Raw genomic sequence first — 15,479 nt, 5'->3', positions numbered from 1 at the left:
AAGGGGTGGGGGGCAGTGGAGCTTGCTTCCTTAACCAGACACTCTCTGAATCTCCTAGAGTTTCTATTATCAAAAATATTTTATATTACGTTAATGAAAATGTGTGAGACCAGGCAGTTAGACATCAAAGCTATAGAGCTCAGACCCAAGGGTTCAAGAGCTGGATGTTTTCAAACCCTAAAATTTTGTCCAGATGTCCAATGCATTTGTATGTTATTAATTCATTCACTGGATCCCTTACTGGAAGAAAGCCTTCAGTCCAGGTGTTTGGGCCTCTTAATTCAGGAATGATCAGGAATTCTGGGAGCTGAAGTCCAAAATACCTGGAGTGCTGCAGGTTGTGCAGGCCTGGTGCAATATAATGTTAACAAACATAATTTCTATACCTCCTCTTTAGAATTTACACAAATAAAAAAACCCCTCCAGATCTTATTAAAACCCAGTCTTATCTGCCATTTCTCTCCATCCTCACCACAACATGCCCAGACTGCCTTTATCTGTCTATCCAATGGGTTTCAATGTTTCATTTTCTTGCAAGACGGTAGAGCAAGGGTTGGGGTAACTAATAAGAATATATAATTATTTGTCATATGTTTATTTTTTGCTACCAATTCTTATAAATTATTACCTTATTTCCTGTCTATTTGCGCAAAAAGTAGTAGTTCTAAATATTACAAGTAGATTTATCTATATATATTTAGAATTTTGATTAGTTTCCAAGTGGTCCAAAGCTGATGAAAGATTATCATACTATCTCAGGCCCCATCTACACTGCCATATAATCCAGTTTCTGAATCTAAATTATCTGTTTTGAGCTGGATTATATGGCAGCGTACATTCATATAATCCAGTAAAAAGCAGAAAATCAGGTTTCAGAAACTGGATTACATGGCAGTGTAGATCCAGCCTTAAGTTAAAATGAAGACTCTCTACTTTGCCAAGATTATTAACCCCAGTGGACAGATTTATCCTGTAGCCATATGGAGGTGGCCACTAAGATAAAGAACAGGCTACAGGCAAGTAAAGTTCTTATAATTATAGCTGGGAACACCATTTGTTAAAGGAAGTGTACTGTATAATTATATTTGAAATTTTAGCAAGATGCCCAGAGGCTGTCTTACAGCTGTCAGGAACTGGTAATACTCATGAGTTATTTCAAAAGGCAGCTACAATAGCAGTTCAAGACACCTTTTCTCTAGTCAACCTAACTTTGGAGGAGGAGGGGTAAGAGTACACAGGTCAATTTACTTTATTTATCTGAAATGCTTTAAATACTATCACTTGGCATCGTTTGTTTGGTGGAATACATTACTTCTCAGAGAAGAAATATGGGATATACAAATCTACTTAGGTTACCAACTAAATCAAGATCTACTATGGAATTTATAACAATGAATAATATGCAAGGACTTACAGGTTATGTGTCATCCTGACATTCTTTCCTATTAAAGAAACAAACAACACTGACACGCACAAACATTTCAGTACTTTTGAGCTGCTTTCCATTTTATAGCCTTTTGAACAAGGAGAGCAATTTAAGAATCAGTAGCATGTTTCGGTCAATATATGTTTAAATCAGGATGGGCAAAGTGCAAGCCATGTGTGGCTCCCCCAGGGTCATTTTTGTGGCTCCCAGGGAGTCAATCTTTTTTTTTTTTAAAGGAAGTCTCCCCCCTCCCCCTTCCTCAAAAATGACCCCAAAACCCTCTAAGGGTATGGATAGCATTCCCACCACATTTGAAGCCCTAGCTGGGGTAATTTCAGTTCAAGAATGCTTTTGAGGTTTTTTTTATAAGAGAAAGTAAATGGAAAGTAAATGGAAAGAGATTTTTGCATCTTAAAAGGGGGGCTCCACTGAGCTTAAAATGGTTCAGGCTGGCCTAAAAGCATGCTGAAAATGGCATTTAGGGGAGGAGGAGAGGGGGGGAGAAGGAGTTAATGATGTTGTTTTTAAGGAAGTGTGTTGGAGGCATGGCCGTTCAAGCTCTCCTGGAGAGCTAATGAAGTCCTCTACGCTTCCAAAATTGTGTATCACTGGTTCAAATGTGCAGAGAACATAGAAATTACTTATGGATTGAAGGGAAAACAATGTATTAATTTATAATAATATTTGATATTCATCATTGAAATCCATTACATTTTTGTGCTTTGTTACTGGCAGCCCACGTTGTTATGGTTTTGGCTTGTATACACCATGTGTATAAAAGATTAAAAATCATATTAACTAGGCATATGCATTTTGGCTGAACCTCAATCTGTTTCTGCTACCTGAATTTCAGTGGACTCCCGGATCTGATTTTGCGGCCGGCTGAATAGCCGTTTTCAGTCTGCAGACGGAAATGTGGCTAGATCCGGTCCATTGGCAGCAATGGGGGGCTTCCTGGGCTTTCCTTTCTGTCATTTTTAGGGTTATCGGGGTGAAAATGGAGGGCACATCTATCCTAAATCCAAAATAGGAGCCCCCCCCCCCCGTGGCGCAGCGGGCTAAGCTGCTGAGCTGCTGAACTTGCTGACCAAAAGGTTGGCGGTTCAAATCCAGGGAGCGGAGTGAGCTCCCGCTGTTAGCCTCAGCTTCTGCCAACTTGGTAGTCCAAAAACATGTAAATGTGAGTAGATCAACAGGTATTGTTCCTGTGGGAAGGTAACAGTGCTCTATGCAATCATGCCAGCCACATGACCTTGGAGGTGTCTATGGACAACGCTGGCTCTTCGGTTTAGAAATGGAGATGAGCACCAACCCCCAGAATCGGACACAACTAGACTTAATGTCAGGAGAAAACCTTTACCTTTACCTAAATCCAAAATATGACAAATTCTGAAACTGACTATATTGGTGGCTGAGATACTGACACAAAACTTTGTTTCATGCATAAAACTATTTAAAAATATTTTATAAATTTGCCTTCAGGCTATGTGTATTATATGAAACATAAATGAATTTTGTGTTTAGATTTGAGTCCCATCTCCAAAATATCTCAGTATGTACAAAATATCTCATTATGTATAGAGGACCATCAAGGGAGTGAAGGTACCATCACCAGGGGCTTTGAGGAAAGAGGCCGCTTTGTTTTCTTTGTTGCCTCTGGCTCAGCTCTTGGAACTCATTCCTTGCAGAACTGAGGCCCTATTTTATTTTAATTGCTGAAATAACATGTTTCACCCGTATACCTATGTTTGATGTTTTTGTAGTTTTAATGGTATAATCTACAGCTATGTTTTTGATTTAGATATGTGATATATTTTTATACATATGTGAGGCATTGAATTTTGCCATTTATTACGTTGTAAACCGCTTTGAGCCCCCGCCCCAACGGGTGAGAAAAGCAGTATAGAAATGCAGTTAATAATAATAATAATAATAATAATAATAATAATAACAATAACAATAACAATAATAATAATAATAATAATAATAATAAACAGAAATATAGGTATGCCCCCCCAAACACTTCAATTCCCAAGCATTTTGGGTAAGGGATAATCAACTTTCTATATATAAATAAAATAACAAATAAATAATAACTCTGGGAAGACAGGATTCACGAATATGCTATACAATTAACTTGTATTGTGATAAATAACAAAAAAAACATTAGAAATATTCTTTGAAATGTATTAATTCCAGAGGAGAATGACAAAATGTACAATGTGTGCAATTTAGTAATAGGCACAGAGAATTTTGCCAGCAAATGACATCCACTATGCTATTACCATAATAAATGGGGAGGTACGGAAAATTCTGTCAACAATATGTTTTGGGGAAAACATCATCAGAATGACAAATATGTCATCCCTAAACAAATATAGGTCATGCTGACATTTAAAATTTACAAGTTAACATTTCTTCTTCTGTTCATTTTCTTTCTTTTAAAAAATAGGTTTTAACTTTTTAAAGTATTTTATTTTATCTAAAATATATACCTGATTGTTCATCATTTAATATTAAGATTGCTAATATTACACAGTGCAAATAAAAGTCAAGATTTGCTTTCTTCCTAAGCACTAATGATAATAAAAATGCTGAACTTTTTAAAGGCTTATACAAATCTATAGTTTGTGTTATAGCTCTCCATATTTCTTTAAACCTTAAATATATTTTTTAAAACTCTGAAGCTAATATGCAATCTAAGTCTTGTGGGGATAACACATCTGGTTGCATGCACATGCTGTAAATTAATTTTATCATATCAAAGAAAGCAAAAAAGAATCAATGCTCATTGAAGGTTTAGGTTTTTATAACGCATTACCATTGTAAAGCTTGTTTCATATTCTTCCTACCTTCTGTATTCAATAGTTAGCATTACCTCTGATGAACAGAGGCCCAGCTGACTGAAGACAAAAACATGATTTTATAAGTGTAAAAAGGCACTGGGTTGGATCCAATATACAATATACAGAGATCTTCTGTTGATGGAAATATAGTATTGTATCTTGCTTTGGGGCACTACATGGAAGAGAAAAATAAAATTTGAATGTAAAATTACCATCCCTATCTAGGTGGTGTAAATTTTTATTCATCTGATGGAAGATTCAGATCTGAATGGCTGAATGCAAAATGTTCCAGACAAAATAAAAACAAAACACAACTGGTCATACTACACTATAAGCAAAAACAAGATTCATGATTGGATTAATTTTAGAACCAACCTAATTGCACCAAAAGTATGAAATCTTTAAGGTTTTCCAGATCTCTTTATCAGAGCAGGTGATATCAATGAACGGACAGACAGTATGGAAAAGTCCCCAGATTAAGTCATGTCTATGAGGTCTGAATTTAAACTCAGGATGGTTCTATACTGACCACTTAACCCACAGCTGATCTGGCATGGCGAACACTGGCTCACTCTTAGGATAGTTTACACCACCACCATCCCGGCTGCTGTAAAGGTGGGAGGGAGTCTTGACCATCCTGTGGGGCTGAACCTGGTTTGTTGGAGGAGGGCCAGCCTTGAATCTCCTTCCATTCTCCTTGTTGTGGCAGCCAGGGTATTGAACATAAGTTGTGCTGGTTACTCGTTGAATGAGTGACATCAGCTGAGGTGCTGGAGTAGTGGGGGGGGGGGGGCACAGGGGAAAGGAAGAATCGCTTCCTCCTCTTCCCCTCCCTTCTCCAATCATCTCATCATTCTGGCCAGCATCACTCCTGGCAATGAGCGACTGGCATGACCCATGTTGCACCTGCTGCTGACGTGATTAAGAGAATGGTGAGTGTGTGTTGGGGGGGGGGGACAGTGAGTGCCATCCTGTGTTCCCACATCACTTGAGCCCAGGAAACATGGGTTGGTCATGTAAAGAGTTGTGGATAGTTCCGTTTTGGAACTGGTCCAACTGATGGCCCAAAGTCACAGGTTCCTCCAGATTCTACGGGATAATTTCAAGAAACCCACATCTTTGGTTAGCATTGTTAAACAGCTTTGACCTGCATTTTCCTGGATTAGCTCTATGCACCATTTAGCTGCCACAGATCTGATTCAGCTGCCCTTTGCACTAAGTGGGTAGTGTAAATGTGCCCACAGTCTCAAAATGGAGATTGCAGATTAAATGGACAGAAAGTTACACCTGTAGATTACACTCAGCAGTGCATTAGGAAAACAATGTACTGTGTGTTTGTATATGGGTGATCTGAACTGTTAAGAAACATGAGGGTAAGTAATTACCAACAAAGGAGAAAAAACCTGTTTTCTGTACCCTGCAAAATACATACAGGTTTCTTTCAATCCCAGCTCTAATACATAACAAACAAAGCAACAGAGGGTTCTCTCATTTTGCAAACAGGGGTCTGCAAGAACAAGCAGCACATAAGGGTAATTTTTCAAAAAGCTGCCTTCTGAGAAGTACTGTAAGAGGAACATTTGCCCTCACTGTCTTTCAACGTTAGGCATTTTTATGTTTTGGCTGATATGACAATTTTTTCTGCTTAGCAAATTGGCCATTTTAAGTCTACTGGGAACCTGCTCAAATGCCTCCCCCCCCAAAAAAAAAAACTTATCTTGGAAGTAGCAGCATACAAAACCCACGAATAATGGGACAAGAATAAAGGAGCATTCAAAACCCAAGAATAGAGGAACAAGATCAGGTACTTGTCCTAAGGGAATAGAGAAGGCAAGAGGCATGAAAATGTAAAAGCTCAAGTGAAGCATATATGCAGGAAGTAAGAGGCCTAAGAAAGCGGAGATGTAAGCTGGAGATACAAAGGAAACTTCGGTTAAAGTCAGTATTTGGAAAGAAAATGAGAAAGAAATCTAAGGGAGGAACATTGCCGAAGTGGATAGCAAGTAAAAATTAGGTAAGGAAAATTCAACTCTGATTTATGAATGAAAGTTGGGGCTAACAGCTATTCAACTTTCAACCTATTTTTATGACCATATTTCAATGTGCGTAATTATCTTGTCTGAATGTCCTAAGCTTCCTTTCATACCTCTCCTAAACTGATGTGTTTCCTTTCAGAAGAAATAGAATAGCAGAGCAACACATATAACTCAAACTGGAATAAGCAGCTCCACTTACTATTAAAAAAAAAAGGCTGAGAGGTCTAGAGGTTTGAGTATTAGACTGGGAATCTGGGAGACCAGGGTTCAAATCCCTGCTCAGCGTTCAAAACCCATTGGATGCCCCTCCTTTCTCATACTTTCTCAGCCTGAGAGAAAGGCAATGGCCAATCTGAACAAATCTTATCAAGAAAACACCAGTTGTAGATTTGCCATTAGAGTCACCAAAGTCAGAAATGATTTTAAGTCACACAACAGCAGCAAAACCTACAATTGAGGCTTCTGTCTCTCTCTCTTACCCACACACACACACACACACACACACACACACACACACACCTTATTGAAATTTAAGCATTTTGAAAATTTACTGGCACGTTATATTTATTAATCTGGAACTACAGGAAGTCCCATTGCAGTTATCTAACCAATAAATAGATTTATCCAAGGTTATGTAAAGTACTGCAAAAGAAGCTATTGATGACACATTTACAAAAAAAAAAAAAAAAGAATTTTCAATCTTGCCCTGAGGGTGGATTAATTTGGTGACAATTTAGAATAATGCCATACATGTTTCCAAAGCAGATGCTAAGGGACTCTAAAAGGACACCCAGCTCAATCAGAAGTTATATTAAAGTTCCATCTGGAATGTCATTTTTCTATAAATGTAAGTCGTTAATGTCTGGTGCTAAAAAGTTATACAACAGACCAGAATCACTGTATATCCCATGAACCAGTCAAGTATTCTATCTAATAATAAAATAATAATAATAATAATAATAATAATAATAATAATAATAATAATAATACTTTATTTTTCTATCCTGCCACCATCTCCCCGGAGGGACCCGGGGCGATTAACAGGGGGCAAAGCTCAAAACAGAAACAAAGAATAACAAATTAAAACACATATCAATAACTAATAACAATAGTACAACAATCAAGTAAAATAATCAGTTAAAAACATACCATATCATAAAACATAGAATGACCAAGTAAGTTAAGGCAATAATATCAACATCACCACTATGGATAAAAGGGTCGAGTGCAAGAAAATACATAATTCCAAGGGCTTTTGATAAAGTGCATAGACAAGTGTCAGAGAGACGGCTGGGATAATGTGGGGTAGGATAAATAGGAAGAAAATAAAATGCTGGAAAGTATGCATCAGTTGTAGGGGTCTGTCAAATTGGTGGTTATTCAAACTCATGCTGGCAGTGCTATGTTTTCAGCTGTTTGATAAAGACAGACAGGGTTGGGGCCAGTCTGATCTCCCTAGGAAGGGAGTTCCAGAGCCAAGGGGCTACTACAGAGAAGGCCCTCTCCCTCATTCCAGCAAGCCGAGCCTGCAATAGTGATGTGAATGAGAGGAGGGCCTCCCCTGAAGATCTAAGAGATCGTGCAGGCTCATAGGGGGATAGGCGATCGCGAAGGTAGACGGGTCTCAAACCGTTTAGGGCTTTATAGGTCATTACCTGCACCTTGAATTGGGACCGGAAAATGACCGGCAGCCAATGGAGCTCCTTGAACAAGGGGGTTGACCGCTCCCTGTAAGTTGCTCCTGTTAGGAGTCTGGCTGCCGATCATTGGACAAGTTGTAATTTCCGGGCCGTCTTCAAGTGCAGCCCCACGTAGAGTGCATTGCAATAATCCAACCTGGAGGTAACTAAGGCATGGACCACCATGGCCAAGTCAGACTTCACGAGGTACGGTCGCAGTTGGCGCACAAGTTTTAATTGTGCAAAGGCCCTCTCGGCCACCTCCGATACCCGAGCATCAAGCATCAGCGATGAATCCAGGAGGACCCCCAGACTGTGGATCTGTATCTTCAAGGGGAGTGCGACCCCCATCGAGCACAGGTAGCCACCCTATGCCCTGATCAGCCAAGCGACTGACCTGGAGGACCTCTGTCTTGTCAGGATTAAGCTTCAGCTTGTTCATCCTCATCCAGCCCAGCACAGAGGCCAGGTACTGGTCCAGAACCCAAGGGGCTTCCTTGGAATTCAGTGGAAAGTAGTAGTAGAGTTGGGTGTCATCTGCGCAGAGATGGCACCCAACTCCAAATCCCCGGATGACCTCTCCCAGCGGTTTCATGTAGATATTAAAGAGCATGGGGAAGATGTTGCTTTTAACATGTCAGATAAGAGTCTTGTGGCATTGCAAGCCAGATAGTTCATGAAATAGTGATTTGTAAAGGGCCAAATGATTTCTGGAAGACTGGAAGGAGTAATACTAAATTCTCACATTCACTCTATATATAAGACTCATAACACAGCAAGTGAATGTTTAGTGATTATTTTAATCTGTGTTCCATGTAGTTTAAAGTGTGTACATTATCAACAACTTTATGATTTTTTTTTTTAAAAAAAAGTGTCTTAGAAGACAGAGTTAAAGTATTCAAACACCCATACTTTGCCTAGGTCTTTGAGCCCAAATCCAAATGGGGAAGAGTGACTGTGTGGTACCAGCAAAGATTTTTCACCATCTCCTGATGTCATTTCACCTTATGGAGCCCTAGCAATAGTATTGTTAGAGAAATTCCCCTATGAATTCACTCATACCTATTTGTTGCTTAGGTCACTAGCTGCATGGTATTTCAACTTTGCTCTAAACAGGTAATGGACCTCTCTCCAGGATGTAGAAAATACACAAATGTAGAGGCTCTGCTCTTACCAAGATTTACTCTTAGTCTGTTGGTCCTCAACCAGGCAAGGCCTGCATCTAAAGAGTGGTGTTTCCCCCATATGGCCTCAAGTGATGCAGAGGTCATAAAGAAATATGCAAATGTCAGCAGCATAACTGTGGAAAAATACTCTAAATCCCCTAATAATTATATCCAATAGCTTCATGTGAATGTTTACCAGCACAACTGCAAGATAGAGAAACAATGCCCCCTCCCTCTGCCATGCTATTCTTTGAGATTACCATCACAGATATGAATTGAACCACAGGTCACTTGATGCCCTGCCCATCCCATGGATACTCATGGTCAAGGAAGATGCTATCATCAAAAGGCAATCTATTGACACACATACTTAAAAGCTATCTGGATGATCAAAGTCAACTTGAGATTAAGCTCTGAGGAATAGCATCACAACTATGGTACATACATCAGGATTTCAACTAAAATGCATATTGGGCTTTGCATATAAAAGAACATGGATTTGATTCAGACTAAGGTGGTTGTATTCCACTCCCATAAACTCAACAAGACTTAAGTTAGCCATTATTTAAAATGTTCTATGATGATGCCTCAGAGCATTGATGTGCTGCTCAAGACCCCACACTGATTGCTTTTAAACTGATATAAGTGAGATTCAAACAGACTGGATTTATCGCTATTGCTACACATGAAACATATAATGCAGTGTCATTTTACAGCACTCAATACAGTCAACAAACAGCACCATAATCAGTCCTCAAACAAAACCATAAAGGAATAGTTATGTATAGTTTAGGGGGTGGAACTGAATTTATTTTAACAAAATTTGATTCCCTATGTTTCAAATAGAAGAATTTCAAGGTTGTTATCTATTGTGAAAAAGAGACCTCACAACCTCTGAGGATGCCTGCCATAGATGTGGGCGAAACGTCAGGAGAGAATACTTCAAGAACATGGCCATACAGCCTGGAAAACATACAACAACCCTGTGATCCCGGCCATGAAAGCCTTTGACAACATATTGTGAAAAACTAAACTAAATGTTTAGCTACAGGCAAAAACAGGCATTCCAAATATATCAACATCTACACAATTAATGAGTACTAAATGGATGACTGCATACTTAAGTTTATTCACCATATGGATAATAAAATGGTTTTTTGTATGACACCCACTTTTGATATAACCATATCTGAACAAAAACTAACAGGTTGTCTGTATATGAGGCTTTTATTGCACACTGACCTAGGATTCTGTTTTGGTTCTTTCTTAACTCATGGGAATAGATGTCATTGTTTACTATATGTTACCTTGTTTTCTTCCTCTGCTCCTTCAGTTGTTTTTTTCTTCACAAAAATGAGGGAAAATACATTTGTTTTTCATGTTTGCGGTATTTGGAATTGTCCATCTGAAAATATCCCTAACAAATCCATAATTATTCAAAGGATCAACCATTTCTTTGCTACAAAAAAAATGGCTGTAGCTCTTATGTAACTGAAATGGCAAGTTTCATGCAAATTTGATAACACATAACAGTTTGGAGTAACCACAGTGATTAAGAAATTTAGTCTTAAATAAATGTTTCCAAATGCGGAAGCGAAACAGTACACTTCTGGGTAGGTCTACAAACAGTTCTAAACAAACAGCTAGCAGCATACAGAAATGTAGAATGCCTGTATCATATACTGCACTTGCTCAAGAAATCTTCAAAAATAAGGGTAGGTAGATAAACAGCAATTCTTCCCTTAACCTGTAGAAAGTTTAGATAAACTTGCCTTTGATAATAGACTGAACAAGCTGCATTGCCAGCATCAAGGGATGGTGGAAGGATATCTAGCAGGTGCTGCAGTTTATCACAAAACCGTCTAAAATAATTGGAAGTGACAACCAGCACTACCACAAATGATTTATTAGTCTTTCACTCAGCTTTTCAGCTTCCTTGGGGCCAGAATAAATAATTTACCAACTCTGTATCTTCCAATCATTAATTCTTGCCTGTGCTTCCAAACTACATTTAACTCTGCTGGTTTCAGTTGAATTAAAAAACACAATATGAAGACACTTACTCCTTAAGTATAGTACTGTTTGGCTGCATCTAAAGCATCTGATTGAAACAAATTCATTATTAGAAGAGAACCAAGGTCATTTTGTTAATAAAGAGCAGACTTGCAGAATATCTTAAAAAACCCACAACTTTTAAAAGAAAGATTACATACCAAAATTAAAATCAAGGGAGGGGCAGCAGCTGTGGGGAAAAGCAGAGTATTTTAAATATCCAAGATATTCTCATACCTCAGGGGCAAAGTTAGCACACCTGGCTTTCCAATTCATGAGCATGCCGTCTGCAGTGATCCTAGAGAATTGTCTTGATTATGAATATAAACAGATCCCCCACCCATTCCAAATTGACAGAGATTGATAAAGCAGTAAAACAGACTTAAGGTGGAAAAAAGAGAAAATATTTCATTTCTTTTCTTCTGAATAACTCCAATGTTGTTCTGTTTAAATGACACCAGAATTCTAAAAAAAATGAACTAACTCTCTCTTTCAAATGATTACAAAAGGTAACAGATCATTCTACTAATTCCACAACTAAAAAGAAAGTGCTGTACTTTCTACTCAGCACAATTCAATTTAAAGCACAAGGTACCATATTTCCATTATGTAGTGAAAATACACAGAAAACGAAATCACACCCTAAATCCATTTTTCATGTAAGCTGGTTGTGTGTCTCATTAAATCAGCATCTATGATTAAAACAGAGATCATTTTTGGTACATAATGTATTGCATTGCGACGCAGCATCTGTTTATAAGCAGAGGATAACTTTTTTTTCAAATTAGAAAAATACACAGATACAAAAAAAAGGCAATGTAGATTTCAATTATATAAAAGCTATTTTTGCTACTAAATGTACTAAAGGGGTTAATGACACTAACATGCTAATATTTTGCATTCTTGTAAGGGGCTTCAAGCTGTTGGAAACATTCAGAAGAAGAATTTCATAGTGCTAACAGCTTTTTTAAAAGTCCTATGGGGCTGAGACAGCTCAAACTTTAAGTGCTTAGAAGAAAAGCTCTGTCAACCTGTGAAGGCTAATCAATAGGGTTTTCATCAAATGATAATACAATCTGAAATGAAATAAATAATCCCTATGAAAAATGGACTATGATAGTTGTGATATGAATTACTAGAGCATTTTTCTCACTAATATCAATACAGTCATTTACTTCTCAATAGCATCAATATAAAATAAAGCAAGAAACTCCTTTTCTATCAATCTGTTATAATACAGTACATCTACATGCTTGATCACAGACACCTACCTACACCATAGCTTATCTAATGGAACCAACAAAAATTATAATAAGAATTGGGACCTGGTCTGTCAATGACTCTAGATACTTCCAAATAAAATTTGGATTTTATTATATAGGCAGTCCCGAGTTACAAACATCTGACTCATAGTTAAGAACAGGGTTGAAACAACAGGAAGTGAGAGGAATCTACCTCTCAGAAGGGAAATTCACTCCTGGAAGAGTTATCATTGGAAAAAGGTGTCTCCACTGAAGCTTTTTCACCAATCCTTGTTTCCACAACAAGCTGATTTTTTTTTTCAAAATCCTTTTCAAACCGTTCTGAGTCCCTCGAGGAGATAGGGTGGTATATAAAGTTATTATTATTATTATTATTATTATTATTATTATTAATTATTATTAATTATTATTATTATTATTATTACAGGGCCAGAAAGTAAGGTGAAATCTTCTGAACAGGGGCACAGAGAGCAAAACAAACACCACAGGGGTTTATTATGCTATCCAAAGCTTAAACATACATTTTTGGCTGGAGTTACACTTTTAAAAAGTACCTGTTTCAACTTACGTACAAATTGAATTTAAGAACAAACCTACAGAACCTATCTTGTTTGCAACTTGCAAACTTCCTGTATTTAGCCACTGAGTCCCCTTCAGGGGAGATAAAGCAGGGTATAAATAAATATAATAAATAATTAGTTCTAGGATGTACATTTATGAGTTACGTAATTCTGACCAAACTTGAAGGAAAAAACCCTTTAATAACTTACACCAAGAACAGTACACATCACACCAAAATTAGTCAGTTTTTTCAAACAGTATATAGTAAGTGGTAGAGGACAGCAGTTAAATACATCCCTGTGAGGGAAAACAGAATGTGAAGAAAGAACAGGACAGGGCCTGTTGTGTTTTGGGATTTGGGGGTGGGATATGAGTTTTAAATGCCATATTAGTATATTTACTGTATTATAATTTTTTTACCCCACTGCTACTATTGAATTACTTTTTAATTGATTAACTTTTGTATTGCACCTTTTAAACTTGCCAAGTGTGAAGTGTTAGCTGCCTTGAGCCCCCATGAGGAGAAAGGCAGGGTATAAATACACAGCACACACTTTTGTAAAATGATAAAACCTGCTTGTAACTTTGCAGCTCAGGGCTAAACGAGAACTTACATGGAATACCAAACCTTTTGTGTTCAAGGAAGTTACTATTTCATTCAAGTCAAAACAATACGTTTCAATAGGTAATGAAATTCCATTCCATTCCATTTCAGCATGACCAAAAAACAACTCAGAACAGGTGTTGCAAATTATACCAGTTCTGCTTCATTAAGTTTTCATGGAAGAACCAATGCCCAATTTCTGTTCTAATTCTAAATATTGTGTGCCTAATTTTGAATTCTGCATTTGTATATATTCTATTATTCTTATAAGCAGTGTTGATCTTCCAGTGAATTGTACAGCTAAACAAATATTTGAATTGGGTATTCTCAGCCGAAATCTGACATGATAACCAGAGTTCTTAACATAACAGCAAGACTTCTCAAAATGTGCACATTTATCATTCCTTCCATATACACTATTAAGGTTCTTCCCCTTCCTCTTTTACACATATGCCTATAAAGCTTACATATTCATGCATATATCTGTATATAAAACACTGAAATGTATTATGTCTCAGCTCAGAAGGTTCAAGGATGGTAATGGAGTTTAAATTCACCGTTACTTATATTGTGAATTCATGTGGTAAACACCACAAGAATATAGCCAAATGGAACCACACAAATTCAAAAATGAGATATCAGAATGTTTAAGGAACTTCAAGGTCCAACCAGAGGTGTCAAACTCATTTTCATTGAGGGCCACATCAGCTTTCCGATTGTCTTCAAAGGGCTGGCTGTCATTGTAAAACTGTATATACGTAACTATGTTGTTTTGGAATTGAAAGCCTTGCAGGCATAAGGCGGCAAGCTGGATTTGGCATCTTGGGATTTGTAGTTGGTGAGGCTCCAGAATTTGTTGGCAAATAGCTAAATATCTTGTAAAACTACAACACTCATGATTCTGTAGTATTGAACCATGGCAATTCAAGTGCTGTCAAACTACATTAATTTTATTGAGTAGATTTGCCCTATGTCCAATAAAAATAAGTCAAATTTAAAAATAACAACTCTACCTGTTCCACAAAACAATGTATCCAATGACCTTTGGAAAAGATGTAATTAATAATAACAACAACAACAACAATAATTTTATTTATTTCCAAGCACCATCATCTGGAACCTTCCTCATGCATACCCGATGCATGCATGGTGAGCACACAAGTACCTGCACACAATTCAAGCCCAGCCCCCCCCCCCCAAACAGTTTGAGGAACCATGAACTGGCCCTCCGCTTTAAAAGTTTGGGGACCCCACTGCACCAAGGTGACCAGTCTCAACTCCATGAATACCAAGGTCTCACTGTACTTTGAAATGCTGTGTGTGTGTCTGATCCTGGAAAATGTTTAGAAACTAAAGTTAGTGCAATACATGGAAAACAGATTTTTATCTCACGTGCATTTTACAGACAACCAATTTCCTATTGATCTCACAATCACAGGAAGAGGATGCCAGCCAGTATGTATAAAGAATCTCTCATGATACTTTGAAGACATTCCAGCACATTTCATATTCTTCCAGAGATCTAAAAGATTGCAAGATATATTATGATTGCTGATGACATAATATACCATTTCTTTTGGCCTGCTGTATGGCAAAATTCTTACTTTTGAACAAGGATTTGTAGTCAGCAATAAATAAAATCCTTTCAAAAAGGTTCAATGAGATAGTTTGGAATCCTAACGTCAGCAAGTATCCTCTATAGAGTCATGTCAGATGGTATCAAATGTTTTTTTGCATAGTCAATGAAGCACATGATCAATGAATGACTCAACTCCTTAAATTTTTCAATGATGTGACAGATGCTCATGATTTGCTCATATGTACTTGTCCTTCTTTGAAATGGTCAG

General features: G+C 37.6%; 1 protein-coding gene across 7 annotated transcripts in view; it reads right to left on the bottom strand.

The window, feature by feature from the left end:
* Positions 1 to 15,479, bottom strand: part of tbc1d5 (TBC1 domain family member 5) — a 298,355-nt gene that overhangs the window by 255,737 nt on the left and 27,139 nt on the right. The window contains exon 1 of one of the 7 annotated variants that reach the window (XM_008112726.3): positions 11,443 to 12,493. The exons of 3 other annotated variants lie outside the window; for them this stretch is intronic. Coding sequence is in view for 3 of the 4 variants with exons in the window: in XM_008112729.3 (XP_008110936.2) it covers positions 10,926 to 10,962 (37 nt within the window). In the remaining variant the exon portion in view is untranslated. Of the gene's footprint in view, positions 1 to 10,925; positions 11,182 to 11,442; positions 12,494 to 15,479 lie in introns of those variants that run through there. 3 more of the 7 variants (XM_008112729.3, XM_008112722.3, XM_003222166.4) reach the window with 3 other exon arrangements.

This window comes from Anolis carolinensis, chromosome 6, assembly GCF_035594765.1.
Source record: "Anolis carolinensis isolate JA03-04 chromosome 6, rAnoCar3.1.pri, whole genome shotgun sequence".
Lineage (NCBI taxonomy): Eukaryota > Metazoa > Chordata > Lepidosauria > Squamata > Dactyloidae > Anolis > Anolis carolinensis.
The sequence above is the reverse complement of the archived record's forward strand: the minus strand, read 5'-3'. Positions and strand labels throughout refer to the sequence as shown.